Source organism: Nematolebias whitei, chromosome 18 (genome assembly GCF_014905685.2).
Source record: "Nematolebias whitei isolate Nwh7 chromosome 18, NemWhi1, whole genome shotgun sequence".
NCBI lineage: Eukaryota > Metazoa > Chordata > Actinopteri > Cyprinodontiformes > Rivulidae > Nematolebias > Nematolebias whitei.
Genome location: NC_056515.1, coordinates 15,042,905 through 15,051,162, shown reverse-complemented (window position 1 = coordinate 15,051,162; position 8,258 = coordinate 15,042,905). Strand labels below are relative to the sequence as shown.

The 8,258-nt window shown below is 42.7% G+C and overlaps 1 protein-coding gene across 1 annotated transcript in view; it reads left to right on the top strand.

Annotated features, from left to right (window-relative positions):
• Positions 1-3,353: 3,353 nt before the first annotated feature.
• The window catches only part of vldlr (very low density lipoprotein receptor), a 33,399-nt gene continuing 28,494 nt past the window's right edge, over positions 3,354-8,258 (top strand). Inside the window, exons 1-2 of the mRNA XM_037692120.1 lie at positions 3,354-3,625; positions 7,984-8,103. Of these exons, the coding sequence (XP_037548048.1) occupies positions 3,559-3,625; positions 7,984-8,103 (187 nt within the window). The 5' untranslated portion in view covers positions 3,354-3,558. The remainder of the gene's footprint in view (positions 3,626-7,983; positions 8,104-8,258) is intronic.

Here is an 8,258-nt window from a genome sequence, read left to right as displayed (position 1 = left end):
TTTTATCTTTTTACTTAAAATGTTTGTTCGTTTTGCGTCTCAAACAAGTAAAACTCTAGCTTAAAGTAGCACAGCGTGAATGAGAAGCTGAAAGTTGCAGCAAGCTCAACGAAGCTAAAATTCTTGCTAAAGTGGTTGTTAAATATAGCAGAACAGTAGCTAAAAACTAGTTGTAGCTTAAGGCTAGCTAAAAGTAGCAAGAGGATAGCTAAAATCTAAAATATCAAAAATAGTAGCCAAACGCTATTAAAGCAAAATATAAAAATTAGCAAAACAGGGAGTGGTGGTGCAGTGTAACCTCTGTGCCAGAGAAGGTGGGCCTGTGTTCAGAAGGTTGCCGGTTCAATTCCCGGCACTGACAACATCAAAATGTTGGTGGGAAAGGTGAAGCACCCATACCTGCCTGCACCCTCATTTGCCCCGCTCTTGGCCCTTGAGCAAGGCCCACAGCCCCCACCATCTGCTCCCCCGGGCACCCTAGATAGCAGCTCTCTGCTCCACACAGAGGCTGTGGCGGCTCAATGATCAGTGGTTGCATCAGGAAGGACATCCGGCGTAAAAACAACTGCCAAGTCTTCATGAGGCTTAGTTCACTGTGGTGACTCCTGAAAAAGGGGGCACCTGGAAAAAATTTTTAAATAAAATAAAATTTGCAAAACAGTAACTAAATGCTGCTATAGTGTAGCTGAGAGCTAAATGTACAAATCTTTTGCTGCTTCTAAGGTTAGCTAAAAGCTAAAAATACCAAGAGGCTAGCTAAATGTATCATTACACTAGCTAAAAATAGATTGACTCGTTACTTAATGATATAAAACTGTAAATCTGAGAAAATCTGACTCAGACACTGATTGGTTGAGTTTTCCACAGATGAGGACTAAATGTACAACTGCTGTCAAAGCAGCAAAACGCAACTATTTCTTATCTCAGACCTCCAAAAATCTAAATGACCCTAACAGATTCTGGAAAACAATTAAATCTCTCAGGCACTACCCAATCATCTGACCTCCCATCACAACTTCTCGTTAACTCTGCTCCTGTGTCAAATAAGCACGAGATCCTGAACTGTCTCAACAAACATTTTGTTGCTTCTAGTTCTTTATTTGACACAGTTACTAATGGAAAATCAGCCACTTCCCATAATAACCAAACTTCTACAAATCAAATCCCTCCTACAAGTCAATCCTCAGTTAATCACAGCTTCTCTTTTTCTCCGTTCTCAGTCAGTGAGGTCAATAAACTGTTAAAAGATCTTGATCCTAAAAAATCTGCAGGTCCAGATGAACTTCCACCTTATTTCTTAAGGCTGGCTGCTCATATCATCACAGTCCCTGTGACCCACATCTTCAATCTCTCCATAAGACAAAACTCCATTCCAGATGCTTGGAAAACAGTCTTTGTCCTTCCTTTGCTGAAGGGAGGTGACCCCACCTCACTGAACAACTATCGACCAATCTCTAAACTCTGCATTTTAGCCAAGGTTCTAGAAAAACTGATAAACTCTCAAATCAAAAATTACCTGGACTCATTTAACATCTTACCTCCACATCAGTCCGGTTTCAGGAAACAACACAGCACAACCACTGCTTCACTGAAGGTTCTTAATGACGTTGTTGAAGCACTGGATGCTAAGGATTATTGTGCTGCACTTTTCTTAGACCTGTCTAAAGCTTTTGACACTGTGGATCATAACATCTTGTGTCATAAACTCTCAGAAATTAGTTTCTCAGAACACACCATTGGTTGGTTCTCTAACTATCTTTCAGACCGGAGGCAATGTGTTCAACATAATGGTACTTCCTCTAGTTATTTAACCGTCAGCAATGGTGTACCACAAGGCTCAGTCTTAGGACCCACCCTCTTTACAATCTACATGGGTAATGTAGGTCTGAGCATCCCTGATGCATCCATACATTTCTATGCTGATGACACAGTTGTTTATTGTCGAGCTAAAACTGTTGCTAAGGTTTTCCAGCTTTTGCAATCTGCATTTGACATCATCATTAGATTTGTTCTGTCTCAAACTTGTCCTAAATGCCGACAAAATCAAAGGGATGTTGTTTTCAAACAGGAAGTCAGTCCCAGCTCTTGGTCGACTCGCATCACTCCTTTAAGCTCCATGTAAGCTTCACTTGGTAAGGAAACTGAAAGTTAAACTGGGTTTCTTTTTCAGAAACAGATCCTGTCTAACTCTGAATGCTAGAAAACGCCTCGTATCTGTGACTTTCTTTCCCTCCATTGACTACGGTGACATTATTTACATGAATTCCCCTACACACACACGTCAAACGCTGTCTATCATAAGAGTCATAATTGGCTGTAACTACCGTACCTACCACTGCACCCTGTATTCACTGGTTAACTTCACACAGACTCTCTTACTGGTTCATTTTCATCTTTAAATCACTTCTTGGTCTGCTGCCTTCATACATCTCCTCCTACATGTCTCTGCGTGAGTGCAGCTACAGCGTGCGCTCTCAGGACATTATTACCTGCAGTGTTCCCTCAGTGAGGACTGAACTTGGCAAAAGGGCCTTCTACTCCGCTCCTGTTTCCTGGAATATCTTACAAAAAGATTTGAAGCTCTCGACCTTGACCTCTCTAAGTGGCTTCAAATATCTGCTAAGTTCCTGGCAAAAACCAATGCAGACATGTTCTTGTTTTTAGCATTCTACATTGCTTTACAACCTAGCTGTTTTTGTTTCATTTTTTTAATACCATTTTATTTGTTCTTCTCAATTTGTAAGCTTTTTATGATTGTCTTCTGTTGTCTACTGTTGTCAGTACTCTTTGCTAAAACCAGGTCTCTCTCTTCAGGTCTCTCTTGTAAATGAATTCCCGAAGCTGTATAAATAAAGGCTGAATGAAAAATGTAGCATTGTGCTAATTTAAAAACTAAAAGTAGCAAAAAGCTAGCTAAATTTATGAACAATACATTAAATTTGTATGTATTTATTTTTATAGATGGATTAGTTTACATTGCAACAGGTAAAAAAAAAAGTTGTTGTTTTTTTGTTTGTTTTTTGTGGGATTTTGATGTGCCACCCTGCCGGCCCTCGTAGAAAATTCTCTAGATCCGCCCCTGTCTTGATAAAATGAGCCTAAAACGAACTTAAAGCTGGTTTATTGAGCATGGGCTTGTTTTGGTTTTATTTCTATTAGACACGACAGATTTAAAAGTGGAATATTTTCAGAGGTTTTATCCTTTTCATGTAATAGTAGACGCATGAAACTGTGAATAAGTACAGTAAGAGCAGACTGTATACCGCCTTGTTACTGAGCCCGAGTTTTTTATGAAGACGTCTCAGAGAGGGCGGGGCTGGAGCCCGCGCGGCGCGTGGCTCTAGGACGCAATAAAAGGGCGAGTGGCGCGCGCGTGTGGATCGCCTTCGTTCAGTCCGGTCGCAGCTCCGCAGACAGCGGCCGCCTCTGGGTCCGAACCAGGAAAAACACGTCCCTGTCCGTCGTGTTCGGTTCGGCTCGGCTCGCGCGTGGACTCCACGGACAGATTTAAAACCACCGAAGAAGAAGAGGCCAGCGGCGGCAGCTAGCAGCACCGAGATGGTCGCGTCCACGCCGTGGATCCTGCTGCTGCTAATGTGTCTCCAGCACGGCGGTACCGTCCACGGTGAGTGCCCGCCTCGCTCCGTGTGTGTCTGGGTTCGGACCGGACCGGTTCGGACCGGGTTAGTTGACGTTTAGCCGAACCGTGCACCTGTTCCCGGCTGCTCCTTGAAGGAACGACCGCCTTCAGCGGCTCCTTCCCGGGGCTCGTTAGCTTCAGTTCGCCGCAGAAAAGACGCCAAATTGCGTCATTTTAGCGCGTGACTTTTCTGCGTTTCACAGATTTGTTCACGAGCAGCCAGATTAGATTCTTCCTGCGGGTCGAGATTTATTTTAATTTCTGGAAACTGTTCGGATAATGAGTAATCCGAGGCCCCACTCGCACCAGGTGCTCATTGAACCAATTACCTCCATTTATTAAATGTTTTTAAATGAACCTGTTAAATGTTGACATCTTCTGTGTTTCACCTCCTTCTCTCTGTACAATTATTTTATTCCTCAGATAAACAAACAATAAAAAGAAACTAATTGTAGATTAAAGTCTTAAAGTGGGTCAATTTGCTGCATTTTGTCCGGGTCGGTAAATAAAAGCCGAGTGGTCCAGTTTAAGTCACTTTATTTTAATACTTTTTATTTAATGATTATTTGAAACAGCTGGAGTTTATTGAAACTCCTTCATTTCTAACATAAGACAGTAATTTTCTTTTCTCGTGCACAACAACTTTTTAACAATAATTATCTCTAATAAACTCTCACTTCAGCACAAACTAGTTGTTTTAATACAGAACAAATAACATGCACTTTATTAGTTTAAACAAACTAAAATTAAGTTTTTATTGCAATCACCTTAATCATTTTGTTAAAAAAAAAACTGAATTAAATGTCGGCTGCTTACAACAGCTAAAGTTTATAAACTTAAATATTTCAGCTTTGGTATTGATGCAAATAAAATTACGTTTTGCAGCAGTTTTTTTTTTTTTTTTTTCTTCTTGAACGTGTTTTTTATTTTTGTATAAACATTTTATCAACAAAGAGGTGCTTTACTAAAAACATGGTTTGAAAGCAATTATCTGCTGGGTTATAATACTTGCAGTTATTTGAAAGGATGTCACCATGTTGAAGGTATGAACAGTTAATATCTTACCTGCAGTGGATGACTCCTCCAGTAACCTCAGTTTGGAGAAATGAGACGAGGCTGTGATGCAAACAGGAAAATATTGAGCTTGTTTTGTTTCTTTACTTCAGATATTGAGTCTAAAATATTGGCTGTAAACAAACAAACAAAAAAAATCAGGTGCCGGTCCAAAAAGGTGCATTTTATTATTTTTCTTCTGAAGAGACTGAAAACTGTGGAGTCAACCGTAGTAATTTTTTGAAGGACATTGAGCATCTTAAAGTAGGAAAGTGTAATTTTGAAGCTGAGATGGCTTCAAGTTTGTCCATCCAGTGGGTTGAGATATTTTGCTAACACTTTTTGCTGACCCCAGCAGGTTTAGTTTTAAGCAAAGATCTTGAGCATCCTGTTGGATGACTCTCAGCTACTACCCCAGTTTCTAGCTCCCCATCTGCAGCACTGACTGAGTTGGAGTTGTTTGTAGGTTAAAGGTTGACTGGCTGTGGCGGCCATTTTGAATCTGGTTGGCTCGGCTGCAGAAGTTTATCCAGAAACTTCCTAAAGCGTCATTAAAGTCAGTCCAGTGGTTCCGGAGATATTTTGCTGACAACCCTTTGATGCATCTTCAGATACGACCTAAAGATGGCTGATCATGTTCTGGATGTTACTCTATCACCCGCCGACGGGTGATCATGGTTTTCCCAGTTTCTGTTCTGCAGCGTACCTCATGATCCACTCAACAGTTTCAGGTTAAATGACATCGTTGCCTCCTCTTATAGGTCAGTTCAAGATGGCCGCTACAGCTGAGCCATTTCAGTGGACGCGTTGATTTGCTGTTTTTAAACGTTGAGCTAAAGTTTGGTGTAGCAGCTGAAGGTCTGCTCAGCTGAGATCTCGTCATTTGACTAAAGTGAACTTGTCGCTTATCATGAGGTCTTGGTTTGATGCCGGATGTGACGGGCGATAAGCATTCTGACGGACACGTCATGAGAGGATTAAATGACAAGCAAACGATGAAGGAAGGAACCAGTGCTGAGCTCACCTGAGGCCAGGTGTTTCTGGGTTCTGTGACGCTCCTCCTGCTCAGGTGCTTCACCTTTATGAGGCAGCTGTGGCTCAGCGGTTAGAGCAGCTGTCCTCCAGTGTGAGAGCTGGGGGTTTGATTCCACCAGCAGTCACGTGCTGAAGTGTCCCTGGGCAAGACACTGAACCCTTGTTGCCTGTGTCCCATCAGTGTATGAATGTGATGACGCTCTGATTGTTCTTTGTACAGATCTAGTATAGAGCTGGATGAATGGTACATGAGGCACAGATTGTAAAGAGCTGAGTGTCTTGATCAGAGGGGAAGGAGCTGTATAGGTGCAGTCCATTTACCTGCGTGGACGGTTGATGCGTGTCGTCCACCGCCTCAATACGAAGTTCTTGGGAGGAACTGGTTTGAAGCTCTGAGAATGAATAACCAGACTGGGCGACATGAAACTCGCATGTTGTGGTTTGGGTCGGTGTCCGGCTCCAGTCTGGGTTATCAGAACTCGTGGTGCTGCCTTCAGGAACCGTCCGTTCAACTTCTGGGTTGCTGAAGTTGTCCAACATGTCTGTGAACAGCCAGATGGTTTGTTCTGGTATTTTTCCACAGTAAACCAGGTTTTTGAGCTGCGTTGACCCGGTTTGAGTATTTTTAATAATTTAGTCTTTAACATCAGAACAAAAACCGGTCCCAGCTGCAGCCCGGGTCCATAAATCTGTTCCGTTCAGATCTGGGGCATCGCTTCACTCGCGCAGAGTCGACGACGTGTCGCTTTATTGAATAAAACACCCGGAGCTCCCTGGTTCTGACTAAAGGAGCTGCTGACCCACTTTACAGGGTTCTGTCAGAACTCGGGTCTTCTGTCACTGATGGAAACGTTTCAGTTTCCAGCTGCTGGTTGACCTCAGAGCGGCTCACTGTGTTCCCACCTGGACCAGTCCAGACTAAAGAACTTCAAGGTCGGGTATTTTAAGGCCCGGTCTGCGCTGCCGGAAGAACCTTAAGAGTCCGTAAATAAAACGGATCCTCTCAAACCATTAAACATTTAACCTGATGTGCAAGTTAAAAATTTTTTAAATCTAAAGTCTTATTTTGCTGGAAGCTGTTTTTTGTGGATGTTTTTTAATAAACCAAACAAAACTTGAATAATGGATTCATTCAGACCGGCCCAGGTTTCATATTTTAGTAACTTTAGTTTTAAAACTCTCATTATGAATTGATCCAAATTCAAGCTGTTGATTATTGGAAGGTTTCATAACTAAAGTGGCTCAGAACAACCTGACTCTTGCTTATTTATTTTATAACTAATATGTTCTGCCTTAACCAATAAAAACATTGTCTCCATCTTTCTGCTACGAGTTCACAAATTCAATCGGCCCAGTCTTTTTCTTTTTAGTATTCTTTAAATCAAAAATCAAATGATTGATTTTCCGTTTTCTAACTTGTCCACGATGAGTCTGAACTGAGCTTCAATCACTTCCAGTTATGTCTGATTTAAAATGTATCCCAGGGGACCAGATGAAATGTTTTAAAGGGCCAGAGTGGACCTGCACGCCTTAAGTTCAGGTTGGGTTTGTCACATGCAGGTCAACAATGAAATGTTCGGGACGAGAAGAACCGTCTCGACTGGCCAAAAAAACAAACGAGAAATGTCAAAGCGTGCAACAAATTCAAAACGAAGCAGCAGAAGAGAGAAAGAAATGACTCTACAGAAGCATGGGCCTAGAATGGTTAGTGGTTCTGTTGGCGGCATAACGACCGCAGAACCGGGTCCGGCAGATTCAGAACATCCAAAGTTTCCCCGCGGAGCCGAACTGTTCTGAGAGTTCGGTATGTGCAGGCAGCTGGAGGAGCCTGGAGGATCCTGGAGGAGCCTGGAGGATCCTGGAGGATCCTGGAGGAGCCTGGAGGGGGCGGGAACACAGACTGGCTACAAACAGGGTTGGACACAAGATCTTTAAAGTCTGTTTTATGAAGGAGGAAATTCAATCCAAGTGCATAGTTATAATTTCCTTTGCAATGTTCAACGTGGATTATTGATTCTGCAGCAGATTCTTAAGGTCTGAGCTCGGAGATTAAGATTACAGAGGTGTGAACGCAGCAGATTAGTTACTGTTCAGTTGGAGCTGGATGGAAAGTATCTCCATGATGATTACTGAAGGAACAGTCTGAAACGTTTGGTTTCATGTTAAAACTGTTTATTTTGTTTAGCAGGATTTTCTGCAGACGGTTCAAACCAGATTGACAGTTCCTTCATTTCCCCCTCTTTGTTTTTATGCAGGTACGAAGACTGAATGTGAAGCAAACCAGTTCCAGTGTGGGAACGGCCGCTGCCTCCCGTCGGTGTGGCAGTGTGACGGAGACGAGGACTGCAGCGACGGCAGCGACGAGAGCTCGTGTGGTAAGAACATCCAACTCTGACCTGCTCTGAACGTAAACACCGGCTGCTGCTTCGTGTTGAGCCTTTAGCTGCTTCGTGTTGAGCCGTTTAGCTGCTTCGTGTTGAGCCTTTAGCTGCTTCGTGTTGAGCCTTTAGCTGCTTCGTGTTGAGCCGTT